Source organism: Anoplopoma fimbria, chromosome 13 (assembly GCF_027596085.1).
Source record: "Anoplopoma fimbria isolate UVic2021 breed Golden Eagle Sablefish chromosome 13, Afim_UVic_2022, whole genome shotgun sequence".
Classification (NCBI taxonomy): domain Eukaryota; kingdom Metazoa; phylum Chordata; class Actinopteri; order Perciformes; family Anoplopomatidae; genus Anoplopoma; species Anoplopoma fimbria.
Window position 1 is genome coordinate 14194262 of NC_072461.1, and position 25217 is coordinate 14219478.

General features: G+C 38.7%; 2 protein-coding genes across 3 annotated transcripts in view; one reads left to right on the forward strand and one right to left on the reverse strand.

Moving 5' to 3' along the window:
- Positions 1–4082, forward strand: part of adgrd2 (adhesion G protein-coupled receptor D2) — a 33411-nt gene extending 29329 nt beyond the window's left edge. The window contains exon 25 of the mRNA XM_054610088.1: positions 4057–4082. Coding sequence (XP_054466063.1) covers positions 4057–4082 — 26 coding nt within the window. The remainder of the gene's footprint in view (positions 1–4056) is intronic.
- Positions 1738–25015, reverse strand: LOC129100821 (nuclear receptor subfamily 5 group A member 2-like). 2 transcript variants are annotated; one of them, XM_054610328.1, is made up of 8 exons: positions 24778–25015; positions 22902–23020; positions 22419–22560; positions 21028–21683; positions 12274–12393; positions 9259–9406; positions 6038–6335; positions 1738–5236 (listed from the first exon to the last, which is right to left on the reverse strand). In XM_054610328.1, the coding sequence occupies exons 1-7, from the start codon at positions 24797–24799 to the stop codon at positions 6082–6084; spliced, it is 1461 nt and encodes a 486-aa protein (XP_054466303.1). In that variant the 5' UTR covers positions 24800–25015; the 3' UTR covers positions 1738–5236; positions 6038–6081. The 2 variants fall into 2 exon arrangements, with proteins under 2 accessions (XP_054466303.1, XP_054466302.1); XM_054610327.1 differs by having other exon boundaries at positions 1738–6335.
- Positions 25016–25217: the final 202 nt, after the last annotated feature.

Consider the following 25217-nt stretch of genomic DNA (forward strand, 5'->3'; position numbering starts at 1 on the left):
ATATTGCTGGGTGCAAGTGACCTGACTTCTACAGGCGTCGTGCCAAACTTTAACGGGTCAGCTTACATAAATCAAAAATTAGTTTGAATGTTTTGTGCTGCTCCTAGCATCACAAAATATTGTTTGAAAACAGTAACATGCCTTTTCAGAAGAAAAGTAGTGGTTACTTCATACGCCTTTATTAGGAACTTGTACACTTCCATGAAAACTGTAGGCAGTTGTTTCTGTGAATTATTCTGTGTAGTCAGAAAAATCGTACCTGGAAAGAATTGTTGATGACGTTCTTTTCATCTGCATTGTAGTGGGTGGGGAACAGGGACAGAAATAGCAGCATCCTAAAACTTAAGGTAACTTTGATATGGGTGAACCAACCCTTCCTTTACTTTAAAAACAAGTAACAGGATTGTTTACTTTCTCTTAAAGTAGTATTACCTACATGACACAGCAACTATATTTATGTGTTGGGTTTGATGGATATTATTGCTGGGCTTCATTCTCACTCTGCTGTCCTAATGTTTCCTATAAATTGCTCTACAATGCAATAGTATTTCAAGCCTACCACAAAGAACAAAGACCTGTGCCCCCTGATATTGTGATTAATGACATGTTGTCTTATGGTTACCAAACATTTTTTCAGCATGGACAACCACGCAGGATAATGCCTTCCTGTATAGTGTGTTTACAGTCTTAGTGTTGTAAATAGATGATTACAGAGAGCATTAAATAAGACTGTACAACGGGCATGATGCTGACTGATGTATATCTTAAAATAAGAATCACAATTCTTGGTCTTTGTTGTTGTATACGCTGTAATGGTCTAACGTGTTCCCTTTGTTGTCGTGTTAGCAAGTGGCGTTTTTTGGTGGAAGAAGGCAGACTTTCAAATTGTGCTGTAATAGATAATCTAAATCTTTCAATGCAGTTTATCTTCTTGATAAAAACATATATTACTACTAACTTGTTCTTCAAAAGATGATAACAGTACTTGGCAAATAAGCAATCAAATTACAGTTGGGCAAACGGCATTCAGCCCCACTTGGCATCAAATTTTTCTAGTTTCTATAGTTTTCCTTCACTCGGGGAACTTGACATTGTGAGAGCTGATAATGATTAAACTACCATTGTAAAACAATTCAGTAACCTTACATTGTAGAATATGATATATAACAGCAGCAGCCAAGGACGTATATGTCTTGCATTAATCAAGAATTATATGCATTTCCAAGTTACTCAGTACTACTTTAGACAGACTTTTTTGCTGCAAGCAATTCGGACTTTGTCCCAGGTGACCCCTCTTCTGTAGTTGTAAGACATAATTGAGTATTCTTCGACATGATCGGCATGTTCTACACGTAGACATTTCTGTAGATGGACATTTGAGAAATTAATTAATTTCCCTCTAAAGAGTTTTGTTCCACCATGAAATGTAAAAAATAAAATGTACTAAAAAATGAAAACTTAATCTTAGCATACATTTTTTGTATACCAGTCACAGTGTCAAGACTGTTGTCTATTTGAAGAGACATTGAATGATGATTACTTTCCAGTATTGTTTTTTTAAACTGATGTTTAATGTTTTAGAATGTAACTGATAATGTGTCTGTGTTATAAGTCGGACGAGGCTAAACAACAGCCACACTGTAACTGATTTGATGACACTTCTATTTATGAGCTCTGTATCATTTGTGCACAACTGATGAATGTTGTGAAATAATAGCCGACATACAAGTGGAGCTTTACTTCACTGAAATTTATTGGTTTGATGCTATTACAATAAAATATATTTAAAGAAAGAAGGTTTTGGTCACTTTCTCTTTTGGGAGAAAAAACACTTCAGTTTAAGACGGGACTGTCAACTCACAAGAAAATAAAAAAGTGAACGAAGAGCAAAAACAAAGGCAATATCAAGAGAATCAGTTCCACAACACTAACGATTTGGCCTCAACATAAAGCGGAGAACTTTTTCGGTTGAAATGTATCTTCATCTTGCAGTAGATAGTCACTTCACAACATAAATATACTGTACAGAGTGATAACACACAGCTATCTCAACTGGAAAACCAAGGTATGTGTGCATGTTTTGCAGGCAGACATTAAGTTAAGGCAGGCGGAGTGATTGTCTACGATACCTTGAAATGCATGAACAAGGAATGATTTTAAATGTCCACAGTGAGAAAGTTGAGCTGCACAATATTTCAAACATTGCTTTGGCTGCGTCTTTGTTTTTCAGTTGTTGATAGATAGAGTGTGTAACTTTTCAGAAATCCGGGAGTTCAGTTTGTGTGAAAAACATTAGTAGTACTTTTCAACATAGTAAGTGCAACAGATAAATCACTGACTGCTACAAATACACAGTACAGTGTTGAGGTTTCTGACACTGTGTATAAGGCCTGCAGTGTGGTTTATTTTGAGATATTTTGTTAAAAATATATAAAATATGCAGGAATATGTAAAATATTCTCTTAGTGGAGAGTATTACTGACCCATAATGTTTACACTCATCAACTTGAGAACAAATTTCTGTAATAAACACATATATTTAACTTATTATTTATAGGGGACATACGTCGGTCAAATAATAAAGAAAATCTTAATAAAAAATAAAAAAGGCCAGGTGTGGCCAATATTGGGGCAACTGTAGAGGTTGCTGATTTAAGTTGACTTTTAGCAACTTAAATAAATAAAAATGATCATAAATGTGTTCCACCTCTCTGACTCTCTGGAAGCTTCTGTGTTGACTAAATATGATGTGGGCAGGATGGATATGTCTCTCGCTACTGATTGTTAAGGGCCAACCTAAACAAAAAAACTCTTCCAAACAAAAATCGGCTAACATGAACATGAACAACTTGTTTCACCTATAGAGATAGAATAGGAGTAGAATGTACACTCCCATTTCATTCAACATTGCAAGATGATCATGTGTGTGTTGCCATTGCTAGCGTCGTAGCAACTAACTTCTGTGTAAACTAAACCGTCAAGTCGCTGACTCACTGAGGTGTGGTTTGGACTAAAACGAGAAGTGGAGCAGTAACATTACCAAATGTAGAGAATCAGAGTAAAATTCAAAATGTAATACTTCATCCACACACTCTTCTCACAGCGTAGGAAAGCACATTGCTATTGCCAGATGAGTGACAACTTTGTGTGGTGAAATTAGCAAGCTAGCTAGAGCTAGCTAACTGGCAAACAGCTGGTTGGTTAGTTAGCTTGCTAAGCCCACCTTGCTTTAATGCTACACTGGTAACAAAAAATGAGCTGAACAGCGGGCTGGGTCTACCATACCCTCGGCCTCACTCCTCGCTGCTACAAGGAAGGTCAAGCTACCTAGCTAACTAGCCATTCATCCGTTTACAGATCTGCGTCCACTCTCTCCCTGTGACAACACTTTGAGAAAGTAAATCTGGCTTCCAGCAAGAGATGGGATATTTATTTTTCCCAAATTAAACCAGAATCCTGATCTTCTCCTAAGCTTAACCCCAATATTGGCCTAACCACACTTGTAATTTAGGACGCCGACCCTGGTTTCTATGTCAATATTCTGCACTTTGTATGAACACAATTATAAAGGGGTAGATGCAACCCTAAAAAAAAACATGATGAACAGCCATCAAAACATCAAAATATAACAATAATGGCTAATGTTCATGTTGCTGATCTGGGAGATGAAGCAGTCGGTACTGGCTATCGTTTGTATCCATATGCATACACACCTGACACACAGTCTGTGTATAAGCTAAGTGCGTAAAATAATCAAACACAAAGTATTAAGTCTTTAACCAGCACATACATTTTGGATGAATAGACAGGGCAGAATGATGAGGACCGTGCGCCGCAGAAAGGGCCCACTGCACACATTGCTAACCTAGTCGGTTCACAGTGATACAGTTAAGTGTAAAATCAGTGTACTAAAGAAAAGTGACTAAGTGAAAGCCGGCCAGCCCGTTACAGAGGCAAACACCAACCACATTTTCATAACACTGGTTTATATTTAACATGTGCATCAGTGAAACTGTGAATTAAACAGACTGTGTATCACCTGTGTGTTGTGTACAGCTGTTGTGTTCACTGTGGCTGGGTGAGATGAACAACAACATCAAGTAGGAGGTGTTCATTCGCATCCAGTGTTATTTTGAGTTGGTCTAACACACAATATCGATGGGGAGGAAATCAGACTTCTTTTAGTTTTGGTGGCATTTGATGTTGGTCGTTCCAAATATTGTGGGGAACAAAATCACATTTTTCATTTACTACTTCCATCCTGCACCAAATGTGCAAAACACTGCAGTTGAATAATAATAATAATCCTAAAAGAACGCACTTTTCCAATGGGCTTGAGACAGAGCCACAGACAGGGTCGGGTAGTCGGAAAGTATTGACACATTGATGGTTTCGGTCTTTTCATGGGATTTGTTGACAATAAGAAAAAAAAGCATTAACATTATTTACAGAATGTATGAGTTTGGAAAGTCATTTTCATTATGGGTAGCCTACTGAAAACCATCTCTACAGCAGCATCAGTCCAAACATATCACTATCAGCACACACTCAGATCATACATACAGTACAGTGTGTTGAAATGTGACACAAATGTGATTGTGAACATGACACCCTCATTTTTGTAAAGGCATTTACCCATGGACAAATCAAATTTTACAAAGAAACTTGAAACTAAATGTGTCCAGATGCATCTTTTCCCTCCCTATGGCTTCTCTGTCTGGCTCCTTGGTGGAAACTAAACGGCAAACACTGACAGATGCATCCTTTTGTAATTCACATTTAAGGAAGGAAAAATGCTGTCTTTGCCATTCATCTCTCGCTTATCGTTTGCATTTTGATGTGTCATTTTTTACTCTCTTTCTGCTCCTCACTCTTCACGCTTCCTTTTATTTTTTCATCCATCGCTGTGTACAATTCTACCTCTTTTTTCTTTTTCCCCATTTCTTGGAGTGTCCGTCTTTCTTATCAATCTTTTTCTGCCTTTCATTTTCTCTTTCTTGGTAAGGGTATGATGAATAACTGAATAATAAAGTGTTTTTCTTAACATGGCTGACTTCCATATATCAATATATTAACATCTTAATAGATTGAAACACAAGTATATTCAACCCCATAGAACTTTAATAGTTTTGTTTTTTTTAACATTGGTGGCAAAAAAGAACAAGTGTAGATGAGCAGTACTAGTCTAGTCTGACCAGACCACAGTGTGTTGTGTTATCCTGAAGTCCATCTTCATCTAAAATAAAATAAAAAAATAATTATAATTATAATTATCTAGGAACAGTGTTGGGGAACTTGGAATCATAACCTTGCATCTGACATGTGGCTCAAAAACGACTAATTTAACACTACAATCTAATTTCTGAACAATTTAAAACATCTGTTTTGAAAAGAGCACATTAGCTCACCCAGCAAATATTCAACAGATGTTTTTCACGCAAATAGTCCCATATGTAATATGACAGTTCAACATCAGCCCACCCAGCACCAGATTTTACAATAGAATTCCTCAAGTGGTGTTGGAAACAGTTTTACATATCCGAACAATACTTAAGTATGAACGTTTAAAAAATGCAGATTGCAGCTATGGACATATACCTCCACAGTCACAATGTTTGCATGACTGTTCAGCCCTGATGCAGGCTGAAGCCCTGTGATCTGAGTCTAAATGACTGCTGGGCAGCTCTATGGGACGTAGAGAATCTTGTCATGATGTTGGATTCATGCAATATTCTGTCAAAAGGGATATAATGTAACTCTACAGGCAGATCTAATTTTATATTTTTGAAAACAAGGTAGAAAATCCAGTTTATAAAGGTCACATTAATGTAGCTCTGCAGGATATGAAAACATTAACATTCAAAATGTTACTACCTTGAGTACAGATGGAGCTTTATAATTCCAAACTCTAAAAAACATTTTCTCCTCTCCAACTCAAACAAAAGCCCTCACGAAGATGACCCAATATGAACCTGTCTATCGCCGTTAGATTTCTTTCATCACTCTCACCCTTTCCCTCCCACACACACAGTTTCACCTAGAGAAACAACACACGACGGGCGTGCCACCTGAGTGTATCCCTCACACGCACGCTCGCTTGGCGTGCAGCATCTCGATGAGCAGGTTGTTGCAGGGCACCTCTCCACTCAGATGCATGTAGCACAGGTAGTCCTCAGACTGCGTGCTGAGGGAGCGTAGCTCCGGCAGCCGCACAACCAGCTGGCTGAACTTCTCCTGGAACTGAGGGTAGGTGGAGAGGGTGTACTCCAGCAGAGCCCCGTTCACCTGCTCCTGGACGCCCTCCACAAATGCCTGGTCCTCCAGCAGCTTCACATCTGAACACACACACATGGATCATGACTCAGTGAGGAAAATATATCAATCTGCTGATATGTGGTTCAACACATTCTCACTCTAAAGACGTCAAATACTGGCGCTTCAGTGGCCATACGCCTTAAAGTATGACGCTCTACGCAGCCCTCTAGTGTCAGATTTTGACGTGTCTGGGCCAGCATGTCAAATGATGCTAATTTTTAGCACACAGTGTGTTTTCTAAACAAACAAAGGTTTATTAAGTTTTTAGGTTTACTTAGCTAACACAAGTACTTGGTTAGGTTTAGTAATGGATCGTGGTTTGGGTTAAAACTAGTATGTTTTTACGTAGAAAAACGATGTCTGTTACGTAATTGCCATTAGTTAGGTACGGAAGTTACATTAAAAAACTCTGGTGAAATAAGTCAATGTTATGACTTGGTTTCACAATTGACACCAACAGTAGTCTCCTTGGTGAAAGTCCGTTTTTTGATTGACCCATCCGTCCCCTGCCCTCCCTATGTAGACTCTTTTCACTATTCATACTACGTCAGTAGATCTAACGTCAAATACTGACGCGGTGGGTCAGATTGGAGTTAGTTGAAAGCCTGATGCGTCTCATACAGACGCTAAAGAGGGCCTCTGTAAGTCGGTATCAGAGGCCAAGCAGAACTGACCAAGCGTTAGTTACGCTCATTCTCAGCCAGCATTTACTTACACTCAAAATGTTGGTTTATCAAACTTTGTTGCTTTCCCCTGAGCAGGGATCTTAACCTCTGTTGGCTCATCCGGGATACAATCCCATATAAAAGGGTAATTCTGGATTTGAAGAGGTTAAAGATTCACAAAATGCTAAAATATCTCAAAAGTGTAATGTGGAACCTGCCAGGTTTGTCTTCTAGTATTCAGCGCGGTCCCAGAAACACAGTTAAGTTAGGCTTTTTAATGTGATCTTCTTTAAATATTTGCATAGCACTTAAACGTTATGAGCATGAAAGTTCACTCTCTTGGAAATTTGACAAACAAGTCTTATCTTGAGGTTGACTTAATGTACTAGGTTTTGTTCTTGAGCTTTATGCCGCATCTAACAGTCTTCATCAGGGGATGGAGTTTTATACTCAGCTCACATTTTAACACATTAGCCATCTCTATCACAACTGAGCACACTCAAGTTAGGATCAGTTTCTAGAAGGTTCCTGTTTTGCAGATTTCTTTAACAAGCTTAAATTTACATATTTGAATTGAAACTAGGGTTTTTGAAGGCTTTTACAGATCATATATTAGTGCTAAAGCTGTTAGACAATATTGAGTATAAAATTTGACTGAATTTTAAGTTTGTTGGTATTGTTGTTGTTAGGTTATATAATGTAATCGTTTTATATCTGAAAGAAGAAATAAAACAGTTCTAATGGTATATGTAAACCATTCATTTCTGATAGAAATGTTAGATACTAGATTGTTTTGTATGCTGTATCTATATGTTATGTATGAAATAAGGTGAGTGGATGGAGTGTGGGTGGCTGTGTGTATCCGTGTGCTTGTGCGAGATAATAGCCAAGCCCTCCGGTGGACCGGCATTCAGCATCAGCTAAGCCCATCTTGGAGAATCCATTCACACAGTAATTAAATGTTTTGAATCAATGTTCTGAATCTTCTTTTCAAACTGCTTAAGGGCAATTAAATTACCCCCGACAAACCTGACTCTGAAGACGAGGGAGAGCGAGAGCAAAGAAACCGCAGGCAAAGACAGGAAATATTCTCTGTCTATGACAAGTGCTCTCCCCATTCAAAAGCTCTTTGTTCCCCGCTTGCCAGCGCTAAACAGCAAACACTTCTGAGAATCTGGGCAAGCCACATCTATGCTCTCTCCATCTGCACAAGCCGCTACATGAATGTCGGTCCTGCCATCGAATGATAGACCATCCATTACGCTTCTTTTGAATGCCATTAGTGGACAATGGTGGAGGAGGATGTCTTTGTTAATATTGGCTTTTGTCAACCCTAGAAATTTAATTAAGTGAATTTATTGGAGGGAAAAAGGCCACTTTGGAAAATGCTTGTAACCTTACAGATAAAAAGGTATTGCAGATAATCTGCGATTGTGACATTTTATTTCATTAAAATGTCAGTGTTGCTATTCAAATTCCGCCAAAGGACAGCATCAGTATGACCCCGCAGCCCAACCAAGTTGATTGATTTTCACATCAAAACCCACCATTCTTCTGAAAACACACAATCTACAAGCTACACGTTCAGGCCTATGTGTAAGAACACATTCATTGTAGATAGGTAAATCAAATATCTATTACTCCTACTAATGCTAATGTTCAAAGGAAAAGGCTCCATACTAAGACTGTTTTTCCTGTTTTAGCTGTTTTATCCTGACAAACAATTAGAAATTTTAAATTCCTCTTATATTTTCACTTAATTTTATGTTGAGAGAGAAGTCATCTCCAAATGTACCAAATGTTCTTAAGCATTCAAATTTGCTCTTATCCGGGGCGCTGAATGACAATCCACTTGATCATAAATTGGAGGCATGTGGCCCATTGTATATTATTAGCATAGGTTAAACCCCCTAAAACATTATGTAAGGGCAGGGGTTGTGCAAATACTCTGGCACATGCCCAAGAATGGATATATATAACCAAAAACCAAAGAAGAGTTTCAGCAGTAGTGAAACTGAAGAGCTGTTAAATAAAATTAAACAAAGTCCACATGTGATTTCCAAACTGTCAGTTCCGGTTTTACAGGAGAATCAAATCGCATTGAAGAGCAGTATGTTTGCCGTTCAGAAGCATTCAAGGGTTTTGATAATTGGATCAGTGGACCAATAATATTTATATAAAAAAGAAAACATTTTTTATTTAATTCCACACTTCATCACCAGCCACTCGATCTGCATATTTATCTCAGCGATGCCGCACAAACATGAGGCTGACTCACTGGGGTTGAACAGGAGGAGGAATTTCAGACAGGCAATCTCTCTGCGGTCCAACTGCAGCGCCCGCAGCCTCGCCGCCAGCTCCTGACCTCTCTGGACCAGACTGGACAGAGTCGCCTCAGCTTGGGACAGGATGAAAGACAGCTCCACCTGGAAACACAGGCTCCTAGTTATTTTCTAAGTCTTTTGTATAAATATATATATATACATAGATATATATATATATATATGTATATATATATATATATAAAAATAAAAAAAATCATCCCGTAATCTTCCTGCCAATATATTCCATTGTCAACTAGGTACAAAGATATAAAATAAAATAACATATATATACGTATACGTATATATATATGTTATTTTATTAAGCTGGAGACGTCTTAATCGAGCCATAGAGATAGTAAAATGGTGGAATGAGACAATTATTTAAAAATATAAGGTGAGTTTTGAAGTAATGTTAGAGAGGCTAGTGATATTTTGCTGATGACCTAATAAACACATTTAGAACAACATTATGCAATGATGTCCTGCTTTATTACAACATTAGGCCATGTCTGGAAAATGATCAGTTTTCATCAACCCAGTCACAAGAAAAAAATATTGGAACTGTATGTTTCTGCAAACCACGGGATACATTGAATGTGGACGACAAAAAATCTTCATATCAGCCTCATATCACACTCGCAGAAACGCAGAATGCCACAAAGTCAACATTGTGAAACGATTGGTTAAGTTTAGGCAACAATACTACATGGTCAACGGAACGACGTGACGGAACAACCTAATGTAACAACGTTAGTGACGTAACGACGTCATGTGACAACGTAACAACCTAACATAACGACGTGACGTAACGACGTGACGTAACGGAACGACGTAACGGAACAACGGAACAAAACAACGGAACAACAGAACGGAACAATGTAATGGAACAACGGAATGGAACAACGGAACATAACGGCGTGGCGTAACGGCGTGGCGTAACGACGTGGCGTAACGGCGTGGCGTAACGGCGTGGCGTAACATAACAATTTAACGTAACGGAATAGAACGTTACGGAATGGAACGTAACGGCGTGGCGTAACGGAACAACGGAACGGAATAACTTAACGACGTGACGGAACAACCTAATGTAACAACATTAGTGACGTAACGACGTAATGTGACAACCTAACGTAACGACGTGACGGAACGGAACGACGGAACGGAACAACGGAACAAAACAACGGAACGGAACAACAGAACGGAACAATGTAATGGAACAACGGAATGGAACAACGGAACATAACGGCGTGGCGTAACGGCGTGGCGTAACGACGTGGCGTAACATAACAATGTAACGTAACGGAATAGAACGTTACGGAATGGAACGTAACGGCGTGGCGTAACGGAACGGAATAACTTAAAGACGTGACGGAACGACGTGACGGAATAACTTAACGACGTGACGGAACAACCTAATGTAACAACATTAGTGACGTAACGACGTAATGTGACAACCTAACGTAACGACGTGACGGAACTGAACGACGGAACGGAACGACCGAACGGAACAACGGAATGGAACGATGGAACAACGTAACGGAGCAACGTAACGGAACAACGTAACGGAACAACGTAACGGAACAACGTAACGGAACAACGGAACGGAACAACGGAACGGAACGGAACAACGTAACGGAACGGAACAACGTAACGGAACAACGGAACAACGGAACGGAACAACGGAACGGAACGGAACATCGGAACGGAACGAAACAACGGAACGGAACATCGGAACAACGTAACGGAACAACGAACGGAACAACGGAGCGGAACAACGGAGCGGAACAACGGAGCGGAACAACGTAACGGAATAACTTAAAGACGTGACGGAACGACGTGACGGAATAACTTAACAACGTGACGGAACAACGGAACGGAACGACGTGACGGAACGACGTGACGGAACAACCTAATGTAACAACGTTAGTGACGTAACGACGTAATGTGACAACCTAACGTAACGATGTGACGTAACTGAACGACGTAACGGAATGACGTAACGGAATGGAACGACGGAACGACGTGACGTAATGGAACGACGGAACGGAACGACGTAACGGAACGACCTAACGGAACAACGGAATGGAACATCGTAACGGACGTGGCGTAGCGGAACAACGTAGCGGAACAACGGAACGGAACAACTTAACGACGTGACGGAACAACGTAATGGAATAACTCAACGTGACGGAACAACGTGACGGAACAACGTGACGGAACAACGTGACGGAACAACGTGACGGAACAACGTGACGGAACAACGGAACGGAACAATGTTAGTGACGGAACGACATAATGTGACAACGTAACAACCTAATGTAACATAACGTAACATAACGTAACATAACATAACGTAACATAACGTAACATAACATAACGTAACATAACGTAACATAACGTAACATAACATAACATAACGTAACATAACGTAACGTAACATTACAACGTAACAACATAACATAACAACGTAACAGCGTAACGGCGTAACAACGTAACATAACAACGTAACATAACATAAGAACGTAACGGCGTAACGTAACGGCGCAACGTAGCGGCGTAACGTAAACACAAAAAATAGAAAAGCTAAATTTGATGTTGTGCACACACGAATGCAAATAAATTCTTGTTGTTAAATTTCATCTGTCAGAGGCTAAACGATCACACACTATACCCTATACTTTAGCATATAGTTTTGGCACCTAAATTACCAAATTTAAAGAAAAGTTTTGGTGCAAATTATGGACCATCAGTAGCTTCAGTATAAAGATATCAGAATGTGCTGTCAACCCTCAAGCCTTACAAATGACTGTACATTGAAATTTTACAATTTAATAGGTATTACAGCTGGTCCATTCGACAAATCAAGCAAACATGTTGGGCTTTAACAATATTTTCAATGAAGTGCAGTGCAAATGAATGGAGCAGACAGTTCATTGTGCTGATGGGAAGTTGTGTGAGGGAGTTGTTACCTCCTGGCCGGTCACCAGCAGGATACTGTCTTCCTGTCCATGTTGCACTTGTCTGAAGATGTGATCCAGGACCAGAAGTTCAGACCAGCAGTTATGGAGCAGCTTCATTTGATCTCCCACCTCCAGGAAATACACACACACACACACACACACACATACAGAGACAGACAGACACAGAGAGAGATAAAAAAAAACACATTAACTTAAAGCAAGTCTACAGTCTGAGGTTCACTCTGTTCATACATGTACAGACTGTAGCTTATTTTCCTTCTCTTTGTTATTTACACACTATAAATCCTAATCAATATTCTTTCAAACTAAAATGGTGCTGATAATTCCACTGTTACTGTCTCCCACAGCATCTGTGTTCATGTTGTATGGAAGTGGAAATCAATATCCTCTTTTTGAAAGTATTTTTCAATTGTGTTTTCCTTCATTTTGTGTTGTCTATTATGGGTCATGGAAACATTGCACATGGCTGAATTATTTTAATGTATAAACTCACTCGGCCATAAAACTTGATTCTGATTTCAATTGAAATAAACAATGCAATCAACTCTACTGGCATGCTATGAATACGGAACCAAATGTCACGGAATTATGTGACGAAAACAGATTAAATGAAAAATGGGGAGACCATAAAAACAAGGAGTGATGCTTGTTGGTGTGTGTGTGTACATGTGTGTTTGTGCTGTGTTGTGGAGTTTATGTTATTGCCATGCCCTGTGTTGTGTATTTACGAGCATCGTCTGAGACCTCTTCAACCTGCTCACCTCTTCCTAAACCCCCCCTCTCCAGTCACATCTGCTCTGCTCTGGGGGATGGGTGTGTTTTTAGATTGAGCCCTCGCTCACTGCAATATTGTCTCCAAACTGAAGGACACGGCAGTCAGTAATTTTGCAGCCGCAGCTGCTTACAGCCCAGACACACATTCGTCTGACACCAAGCTGACAGAATTACTGTCCATCTGAATGAAACTATATATCAATCGCAGAGGGGAGGGTCCAATCTGGTTGGCCACATCTGGGCTGGATCAGAGGTGGGGGTTCTGGGTGTACAGTGATAAAGGAAGGGGTTAAGAAAGCAAGAGGTCTCGGTGACCTCCTGTGCTTCCTTTTCAAGAGGAGTTGGACACTCTGCTGCAGCCAAAAAATCCCTCAAATGTTCTGGACGTGGGGAAAATGGCTTTATTTCATCTCCCACGTGGGTTCTAAATGTTTGTCCATGTTAGAGCTTGGAACTGGGTTAGATATATCAAGTTATATTCCTGTCAAGTGTCACATTTTACCTGTACGAGCCACATTCTATCTTACAGCCAAATGTTACCGTAATCCAGTCAACACACTGTACGGCTGCTGATGACGCTGCCAGCTGGCCAGCAGTGGAGGAAAGCGGCCAGGAAAAAATGTTGGCATGAAGGTTTCTGCAAATCAAGGATATATTGAATGTGGAAATAGTTTAAATTTGGACCCAGTAACGTAGTGCACGAGCAAAGAGCAAAGCAATGACGAAGTATATTGAGCAATTATTATTGAAAGTTACATGGTATAATGATGAGTAAAAAAAGCTCAAAGTTAAGGATGGGTTGGAGTGTTGGTGGAGGGGTCAAATTTACTGTGGACTTTTCAACCATGAAACCTCTGAAATAAAAAGTAAAAGTTGACAATGCGCTTGCTGCGTAACGTTGTTCCGTTTGTTAGCTTTATGAAGTCCAGCAAAGGGTGGTTGCTTTTCACAGATGGATTAAGTTGTTATTTGAACACAAATCCTGATCTTTTTTTAACAATAACCAAGTAGTTTGGTTGCCTTAAACTTAACCAATTGTATCACGATGTTTCATGTGGCATCGTTTCAAAGCTATCAGAAATGTAGCTGGTGAAACCATTCTTAAGTAATAATTACCAAGACTTTGCTACCTACACTGTACAGTACTCGGTGCGTCTTACTAGTTGGCCCTATAACATAGAAATAGACACTAGAGTGATTCATGTTATGGTTCCTTTGTTGCTCCTCTTACTAACAGTTTCAGTCCACTAGCTTCCACACAAGGCAGACAGTTTTCTCATTTTGAGTTACACAGGCTGATGTTGTCATGGACATTTCATATCAGCAGAAATGTCTAGCATTAGCACACAAATGTTATATTATCCACCTCTAATATATATATATATATATATATATATATATATATATAAAATATATATATATATATATATATATAAAAAAGTAACAACCTTGTCTGTAAAAAAAAAAAAACAGGATCATTTTTTTTTTTTTTTTCTGTTGTTAAATATGTGCATTGAGTGGTATTTGCAGAGCCTAGCTGTGTTGTCAGTGGGAGTAATGTAATAAAGTTATATTAAGTTATAAATACTACAAATATACAACATACTCTGGTAGCCTAAAGACAAGCTACAGGCAAACTAACTAGCACATATACAGACCCAAAACAAACTTTACCTGTGCTGCCCCTCAGCAACAAACCTGCAGGGTTGAATTTCAGGAATACAACACAGAACATGCAACAGAGATGCACCTCTCTGAATCTCTATACCAGTTTCCACTCAGCCAATCCACGCTTTAACTTGACTACCTGCTAATAATAGGTTAATGCCTACTAATGCGCCAATTGGAAGGATTTAATGCAACCAAACAAATGAAAACTCCATATCTAAAAAGAGGACAAATATCATCATTTTTCAGGCTCACAATCTTTTAACTGTTTCTCCCATTTCAAATAGTGTTTCTATTTTCAAACATTCACGCACATGTGACTTTTAAATTGAATGTCTACTGCATACTGCCTTTAGTAGCTGAACATTTGTGATGTTCATTGTGTGAACTTCCTCAGCAACATCTTCCGTGTTCAACAGGTGAATGGAAGGTCAAATAAAAGACACGACAAAGACATCCTCTGGGGATCTGCAGAAATCAGTAGCTTCCATTCTGCTCACAAATTAGCAACAATGTAGACGAGAGCAGTGCAGTGGAGAGCACACATTTCCCCGTTATCGCCTGCATGGAATGTAATTATCCGGCCCAGCTTTTTCTGAGCGAGGCTTTCTTGGCAAAATATGCACAGCTTTGTTCTCACTGACTGCATTGGCTTTCCACTGTACATAAGAACTGTCCAACTGTCATCAGAAATACATCTGATAAAGAACAAGCCTCTGAGGAGGCTACACGTTGTTATGGTGCGAAAAACTGTGAAATTACAAAAAAGGATGTGAAAAACAGGAAAATGACTTCATGCACAATACGCTGCCATATTTCTGCATGTGTTTTCATGTAGGTATTTTCATTAATGCTAATGTAAAGATGAGTCCCTCAGATGTGTACTGTACGTTATTAATCATAAATCATAAGTAAATTGATTTTTCTGGATCAAAGAATTCACAGATTATGTTTTGTTGTTGTCAACTAAAAATGCATTTATGCTCATTTGGGTATCAGATTATAATCAGTTTATAGATCTGTATAATTACAGTTATAAGCACCAAATATTAATAATGCTTTATAACATTAAGAAATTATAAAGCATTTTATAATGACTTATAAGGTCTTATAAGTACTGTATTAGTTAACTCATTGACTCCCTTCCTTACAAGTAAAGTAAAAATTTACTTTACGCTTTGTTTTGTTGCAAAGATTTAATGATATTTTTTCACTTATTTAAAACAAACAATGACCATTTAGAGTAATTTATACACTATTACATTATAATGCATTATAACAGTGATTTTAAAGATTATAGAATATTATAATCCCCATAACTATAGGAATTATAATATTCTATGATCCTTGCAAAAAAACTGTGAGTCACGAGCAATTATTAAGTCATTTGATTATACAATTCTTTATAATGTGTTATGATTATTGCTATAGATTTCAGATTATAATGCATCAGAAGTATGTTAATAATGCATTATGGACATGGGCGTCATAGAAAGTGTTACCATAGCATGATGAGGAAACCTTTTTAATGAATGTCTACAGTCTCAAAATGTTCTTACTGAACTTGTCTGCATAATTAGTTTTTCTTTAATATCCACCTTTGCAATACAACATCTGCTCGTAGCAAATACAGCATTATTACAAGTTTCTTTTATGGTCATGTTTAGGCACACAGCTCCTAGTTATGGTTAGGAAAACATGACATGTTTGCTGTAGTTTAGTACTAAAGAAGTCAACAATGAATGTTGAGACGGGATGTTTTTACTGTCATGACATTAAACTGAAATCCTCATCCTTCTATCACTTTAACTAAAATGCTCTTGTTGCTGACTCTGAAACTCAAACTATGTGGGACTCGTACGCTGGTCGCCCCTGTCTTGACAGCAGTTATGTTTCCATCTAAACGAAACTGGCAAAACAAATTGGTAGTGAGCATAATTTCAAGGGCGACATGGCTGGTCAAATACTGCTGGGTAAAAGGAACCACTAGGACTGCATATGACGGCGGTTACCAATTTTTGTGCATCACTGTTGTAACTTTACTGTACATGACAAAATGAACACATGTTAAACAGCATGATGACATGGAGTAACATGCATGAAATAACGCATAACCTCCTGCACATCAGAGGATTTCTCAAATGAAAACAGGGACAGCTTCTTTTGACAGAAAATGTAAAAACAAATGCAAAGACGCATCAACGTGCATATTGGACTTTTTGTGCATGGACAATCTGTAGATATTTTGGTGAGGATTCAAAGAAATGCATTTAATGAAATATAAATGTTTATGTTACACTTCCCTGATACTGAAAGATGAGCAACTTTTGTGCTTCTGCATCTGTAATGCAGGGGAGTATTTCAGCCAAGTATCCCTCTTCCATATACAGATACAAGGTATAAAGATATTGTTGTTAGTCTGAGAAGATACAACAAATCTCCTCAACACCACAATGTGCTCTTTGTTTTTTTGAGACAACAGTAACAACAGAAAAGGCCAATCCTTCTGGATGTTCTCAGAAAATAAGAATTCTAGCACCACTGTTTGTCCTTTTCATTCTCTCAGTTTGGACACTGAGACAGATCAAATGTTGTCAAATCAGTTCCATTCATTCAGCAGATGGTTTTCACAAGTGCACTGAGGATTAACGCTTCATTGTTTTATCGGAATACATTGCTGGTATTGTGTGAATGACAATATCATTTTAAAATAAGGTTAGCACAGACCTTTACTTCAAATGTCTGAGTTAATTATCCAGTTAAGTGTTTATGCACCCAAATAAAAAAAGAAAAGAAAAAGTTTATGGTTTCTAGCTAAATAGGGGGGCCAGGTGCAAAGAGTCCTGTCTATATATATGTTTCTAAACAGATTATGAGCTTGTTTATTTATCTAGTGACCAGAAGATCACATACTGTATGTGGCCGTCCCAGGATAGAAACATGTGGAGGAGTGTGAAGCAGGAAAGGAGCAGACCTGCTCTATTTGATCCAACGACAGGGAGGAATCTCACCAAATCTCACCAAGGCCAGAACCAACCTTTTGTTGCTAGGTAAACTGTTTAATCGGTTGAATCAGTTTGACCATGGCTGTCGACAGATGTTTGTTTGTCAGCAAATGATGTAATGACTCAAATAGGAAGGTTCTCTTTATTGTTGTATAACAGGCCTGATTTGTCAGAGTCCCCTATTTTCACTCGGAGCAGGAGGTGTGTCCGGCCTTACTGTTAACCACAACAACTGTATTGATTTCTCCAGCATGGGACTGTGTTACTAAATCACCTGCTCGGTCCAATACTACTGTGTCTCTGGCACAATCACAGTGCTGGAGATGATGGAGTAAGACATTGATGTATGTCCAATCATTATCCCCAGACGTGTCTGTGTGTGGACAGCTACTGTTCAGCACTGAGGAAGCACCAGCCAGGAAGAATCGCCTTACAAGGCTGAAAGTAATCCAGTACTCACCCCTCATTCAAGAATATTGATTAGCGGTATCTGTAATAGTTGCCATGAATAGAAATAATGAAAAAAAGTAAAATATATCTTTTTATACCTTAATTTCCATTGAACAGTGTGAGTTTTTAAAGCATTCTTATCTGTTCTTTATCTTCCTGTAAAGTGGAATAATAAATTAAATAGGGACTGTTTTAGTTCAAATCATGTACTATTATCTCACAGAGGATCATGCCATTGGTCGAGTGTCTTTGCGTCCACGAGTCATACCGTTAGTGAGTGAGTGAATGTGCACCTCACTAGTTTCAAGTCTTCTTCAATTCAGAATTATGTTCATTTAGTAAATTATGGTCCATTTAGAGTCAAATAGACCATAAAGCAGGGTATGCTTTAGGGTGGGGCTACCTTGTGATTGACAGGTCTCTACCACTGGTTGTCTGGTCCGGAAGTTGTCCGCATTTTCATTTTACAACTTAAACTCTTTCACAGACTGTTTTCACAAAGCGTTCTATAGCTACAAGAATGAATGCACTGTAATTAAAAGATGTACCATGGGTCTAACAAAAAACAGCTTTTCACCCAGGAACCACTGTTGGTTCCCCGTGTGAAACTTTGATTTCTTTGTCATGTAACTTGCAGAATTAATTATTATTTTAACCCAAACCACAATCTTTTCCTAAAACTAACTAAGTCGTTTTGTTGCCTAAACCTAACTAAGAAGTTTCCTGTGAAGACTGAGATTATTTTGAAAAATATCGTATGCAAGTAACGGGCAGAAATTGACGCCTATTGTAGGAAAATGCACAAAAAATCAGGAGTGATGGGTCCTCACTAAAGCCTGTGATTATTAATGTAATGAATTTTTGCAACATCCCTAATTGCAAACAGAACATAGGATAGGTCCAACAAACACAGGACATTTAAACCACTAGACTGGTGTTCGACACTGTGTTGGGTTTTTGTGACGGTTTTCGTAAACCTAACTAAGTGGTTTTGTGGTCTAAACCTAACTTAACGTAATGTCTTCTTGAGAAAAAACATGTTCAGAACGACACAAAAAAACACTTTGTGTACCTGATCACAGAACCAATAGGTGGCGGTTTGTGACTAATTCGAGAACAGCCATGCGGCTGTGTTGTTATTTCAGTATTTTGTCTTTTTGTGTAGATTAAAGTTAGCACTAGATAATGCTTTGTTTGCATTTTTAAATATAATGTTTCGGAAAAGTTGTAATCCAAAAAAGAATTGTCTTCATGTCAGTAATCAACTGGGAAAAGTCTCTTGGCGATATCTATGGGTTTGTTTTTAACCCTATTCACCTTTTCAAAATCTTTGCAATTTTTAATGTCCTTAAAGGCCATATTCACTAAATTAGTCAGAAATCTCCTTCAGTTTCATTCCTATCTATATTCTGAAGGGTTTTACTCAGAGGTTTGTTATTTTATCATTTATAGCCTGATTTATGCAACATTTTATGACCGTATTTTCAGATTTATGTAGTGGTACAAAGAAATATTTCCTCAGTAAAAAACCTTTGAATCCTATATGTAAGTGAAATTAATCAGGTGTTCACATTGCTATTATGGATAGAAAATGGACAAGATAATGTCTCATTTGCATATTTAAACATATATTTTTAAGTAATTTAAAAAAGAATTGTCTTAATGTAAGTAATCAATTTATCCGTTTTTATACCTGTAGTGTCTCACATTAGTGTTGAGGGAATCAAGTTTCATATGTTTATACAAATTGAGGCATTACATGAGACTACTATGAATTTCTACATTAAAGGTTGACTTAAATGCTTTTGTTCTCCACATGTTTAATAAAGTACAACCAGAAATGACTGCTGGGGGGAAACTTCTGGCTTTTTGTTTGATTATGTTGTAATTTTATTATGTTATTCATGAGAGAACCCCGGAAGAGAGATCCCTCTTCTGTTATATTCCCTGAGCATTTTTCCTTTTTTTACCCTTTAAAATGATTTTTGGGGGAGTTTTTCCTTTTCTGATGCGAGGTCCAATGACAGAGGATGCCGTAGGTAGAACAGATTGTAAAAAAAAAAAATTGTGATATTGGACAATACAAATAAGCTTAATTAAATTAAATATCAGTTAATTATTCAACAGATGGACACACTTTTTGATTGCCAGGCCACTAACAGTTGTGATACGGACATCACAAGCAGTTTGTACCAGGTCTGTTGTAGTCTGAGCACACTGGCTCTGCAGGGAGAAAGTATTTGAATGTTTTGCCTCCCCAAGCAGTTGATTTATTAAAACATTTTCCCAACATCTTTGAGACCATAGATGTCTCAAGGTGAGCAGGATAATTGATGAAAGAAAGTGAGAGTAAATAACAAAGAGAACAAAGCAAACGGAAAATGAGGGAAAAAATATTTTAGTGTCAGTGCAGAGCCACAGCTCAGGGTCTGTGTGGCCCTCATCTTTCCATGCAACACATCATCCATTTGTAACTTTTTCCCTCCATCTTCTCTGTGAAGTACAGCATAACTGAGCAACACATGTCTGTGTCGGTACAGACACACAATAATTCAGATTTGGGGGTTTGGCTGCATTCAAATGTTCTATTGCCACGAAAATGGGCCTCACACTTTTTGTAGGATAGAAACATTTATGAATTGTGTAGAATAATGTATACAAACTGGTGTCAATGGAAGGGAGACAAACCAAAGCTGTGTTGTAATTTGTAATATAGACAGTTCTAAAGAGGAGTTTTACATAAAAGACATTGTGGAGTGCAGCTGTGAAATGAGATATTATCCTCCACCATCTGGAGTGTGTGCATTTGTGAGCATGAGTATATGATACAGGGCTTGGGACTCACCCTGAGCTCCTTGAAGAAGATACAGCTCCGAGCCCACTCCACAATGGAGAAGAGAGTCTGGTCTGCCATGCGACACATGAGGCTGAAGGTGCTGGGCTTGTCCAGCCGGCCCCGGCCGCTCTGCTCCTGCTGCAGATGAGCTACGATCTTATTCTGCACCACCAGCTCATCTGGATCGCAGCGCAGCAGCTCCAACACCAGCGGCGGCAGGCTGGGCGGCTGTGGCGAGGCCGAGGGGTACATGTCTGGGTAGGGGTATCCTGTCAGAGACTCGGGGGAGCTGGTGTAGTCAGGACATTCGGCTTTAATGGCTCTGCCAGGGAAGGCTGTGTACTGGTACTGAGAGGTGAGGGGCACGTGGGACTGCATGGCCATGCCCAGGGTTGGGGGTCCATAGAGGTTGGCCTCGTATTCTGTAGGGGTGATGGAGCTCGGGGTGGAGGGAAGCAGACTTTTGGAGATGGTGGGCAGGCTGTGCAGGGTGCTGGTGAATCCGTAGTCAGTCTGAAGAGGAGAGGCCGGCAGAGGAGCCGCGCTCTCCAGCTTGAACCCGTTGGATCGTATCAAAGCCTTCTTCTGCTGCTTCAAGGCCCTGTCTCTCTTGTACATGGGGCCAAATTTATTCCTCCCCCCACGCATGCGGTCTGCGCGCACCGCTGTCACACAAGAGACAAGAAGTGAAAAACAGATTTACAGATGAAACACCGACTCTAGTGAATCTCCTGCACCGCAAAGATCCCTTCCGAGAAAACTCCTTGATAAGCATTGAACTGTAACAGCAGAGAGTAAAATCATAACTTGCATTTCACCAGCATCCCCAACTATTCCTGCAGAGTAACTAACAGACATGTTGGTCATTTATACTTCCCTTTTTAGGGCTGAGTAAAATCCCAAGAGCCTCTGCAGCTCCACTCCTTCTTGTAGTCTAAATAGAGCTTTTGATTTAAAACAGGGGAGTCTCCGGGGTTTTATCAGTAAGTCAAGAATGTGTCCTTTTTCTGCTACGGAAGCAGGTGCTTTCCTGCATTGCTGTCTGGGAATTAATCCCATCTCATGTGTATAGGGAGCAACGTGAGAGCCACCAGCCAAATCACCAAATATCTCAAGAGTTTTTATTATAGTAATCATGTGATAACAATTACATTTAAAATGAATACACACACACACAAAATATGGGCCTAATTAAATCATTGTTATTATTGTTGGAATTAAAATACACCACTAGAAATGTGCAACAATGGCAAAAATATAATTATTAATATCTTATTTTTCTCCCAAACAAAAGCTTAAATATAATGGTAACATTATAATAATTATTAATAATAATAATAATGTTGTTATTATTGTTGTTGTTATTAATACTATAAGGGCTTGAATATGGTGAACTCTACCTTCTAGCCGCATCCCGACGTTGAGGCACTTTTGGAAGCGACAGAAGGGACATCTCTTCCTCTGGGTTTTGTCTATTTTACACTCCTGGTTTTCCGCACATGTGTACCTCTTGTTGTTCTGAACTGTCCTCTTGAAGAAACCCTGAAGAACACAGACACGTTGGAAACAGCGGGTTGGCAGTGTACTTAACAATTTAGGACGCAATCTTGCGCCCTTAGAAAAGCAATCTATGTGCAATGCTGCAATGTTTTTCTGTTTCACTTTCATACCTTAAGTAAAATACATTTTTGAATAATTGAGAAATCTTTGTCATGCTACACTATTCTGGGAGAGGTTACACTTTAAAAAGTTTGGTGTGATGATTTATTATATTGAACATCATGAAAAATCAAAATCCGTTTGAACTGCAAACGCTAGAACAGGTTCGGTGTTCTAATATCTATTAATGTCTCGTTGTATTGCTCTCGGGTTCGGTGTGTTACCTTGCAGCTCTCGCAGGTGAGCAGCCCGTAGTGGTAACCGGACACTTTGTCCCCACACACAGGACACAGCTCTTCCAGGTCATCATCATAAGTGTATTCCATAACCTTCAAAGTGACACCTGGTACATACACACGTTCACACACACACACACACACACACACACACACACACACACAGACAGACACATGCATCCACCAAAGGCAAGGCGACACACTCAGTGTATAATGCAAATAAACAGTGCATGCAGAATTTTCTGTCAGTGATTTATTCAGAATAAATAGTAAAATGCTACAGGAAGGCCTATCGGAAACTTACTGACCGTGTTTCAGGTGCCTGACACAATGTTTTTCTATCACGAAGACATAATAATGTGCGGTCTGTTGCTTCCTCCTTTATGAACTTAAATAATATTTCTCAGTAACTTGCATTTCATTTTTAATGCATTTGATCATTTGAAATAATTTCCGTGCTGTCGAGTTTTTGTTTTTACATTTAATTTAATTGAATCTGATGTAAAAAATAAGAAAATGTGATTACTTTTTTTAAATGAGCTTTCACTATTTATTTCAAAATGCCCAAGACATGAAAAAGTAATATATTTATGTTTTTATTTAATCGACATTCTAATCATTATAATAATGATAATACATACTCATTAATAAAATGATAAATATAAATACATTTCACAATGAAAGAATGTGTTCATGTAATAAGGCCTCGCAAATGCTCACATATCTTAAATAGGCCTATCTAAATAGTAAATAATCTAAACTAATTTAACAGTTTCAAAATATATTATAATAATATAAATATGTGTGAATACATTGTAATACGCGCTAATAAAGCCATATACATTAGTCATCATAGCCTATAAACAATTCATTTAGTTATTATTTTAGTATAAATTATGTATTTGTATTACGGAGCCAAACTATTCTCCGAATAGTTTAAAGTGGACTTAAATTGATTTAACTTCCATTGAATCCTCCGCATTGGCACACAACCTGTACCTGGTTTAAAGGTTTTAGACTCATAAAGACTGTGGAAGTGGATGTTGATTATTACGGCACCGACCTTACAGGTGGCGATGAAGTCTTTATCTGTGAGTGTAAATAGTTACATAAATCAATCACCCACTTAGTGCGTTTACAGTTATGAATATGGAATATGATGATAACACAAGCGTTATAGTCTTTGCAGCTAAACTGGTTTCTTTCGGTTCGGTGTCCCCAAGTGATCGGCCTCCATGTTCATCTGGGAAATATCAGCCTTTATTTTACTGAGGCCGACAACCGCGAAAGAAAATGAAGCAGTCCAGCGGACACGCACGCGTTGGTTCTTGGTGCCGCGCGCCATCAGGAAAAAACACTAAATCTGGAATTATTATAATAATTATAAGTTGTATTCCAATTATTATTATTATTATTATTATTATTATTATTATTATTATTATTATTATTATTATACGCGTTTTTACATTCTAAAACGATTGACCCATTTATTTAATTTTGCTGTTGCTTTGCTACATAATACTTAAGACATTTTACGTTGCGTGACTAGGTTGCAACTATCATATACTTTTATACCATTGTATTCTTTTCTATTTCATTTTTGTAAATTTGTATCAGTAACATTTCAGAATTCATTATTATTATTTTAAAATCCTTAAAAAAAAAAAATCTAAATAAATCTATAAATCTGTTCTTGGGAGACAATTATTAATCTTAATCATTTAACAACGGGTTATGGATCTCTGGATGAGTTGAGCAGTGCCTACCTGGATTTATCGGGATTAAATTGGTTTCCTCGAACAAAACAAAAGTCATATCTGTGATGGATGTGTAAACTGTGACTGTAGAATATAGACGGACTTACCGTGAGCCTTGTCTCCCAACATCTGATCAACAGACAGCAGCCAGTCAGCGATGATTGTCCGATACTTCAAACCTGAATGGAGGTGTTGCAGCAGCCGTGCATGGGCTGCTGAGGAGAACGCAGTTTCCAAAGGACCAATAGAAATCCGGATGGTCGTTGTCTAGAACACAGCCGGTTTAAGAGCCAGTGGGGCCGGTAGCGCGTGAGTGATGATGACCATTGAAGATCACGGAGTGAAACTCGTTCAGTCTACTCGCTCTTTACTGCGCCTGCCTTATCACAAAAGTTAGACTTGCGTGATGCCATTGGTGGACGCCGAGTCACGTGACGGATGCCCGCTGGCACTGCCTCCTCCGTGAAAATGCCTGGACAGGAGCACACAATTAAAAAAAGAAAGTGCTTCAAGACTATTTGAAATGACACAAATAAAGCCGTAAATG

Coding starts and splice junctions, on each gene's coding strand:
- LOC129100821 (XM_054610328.1), bottom strand. CDS start 24,799: ATGTTGGGAGACAAGGCTCACG. Junction 9,407..12,273: donor TGCTGGTGACCGGCCAGGAG/GTAACAACTCCC, acceptor CTGTGTTTCCAG/GTGGAGCTGTCTTTCATCCT. Junction 6,336..9,258: donor CCTCCTCCTGTTCAACCCCA/GTGAGTCAGCCT, acceptor GTGTGTGTTCAG/ATGTGAAGCTGCTGGAGGAC.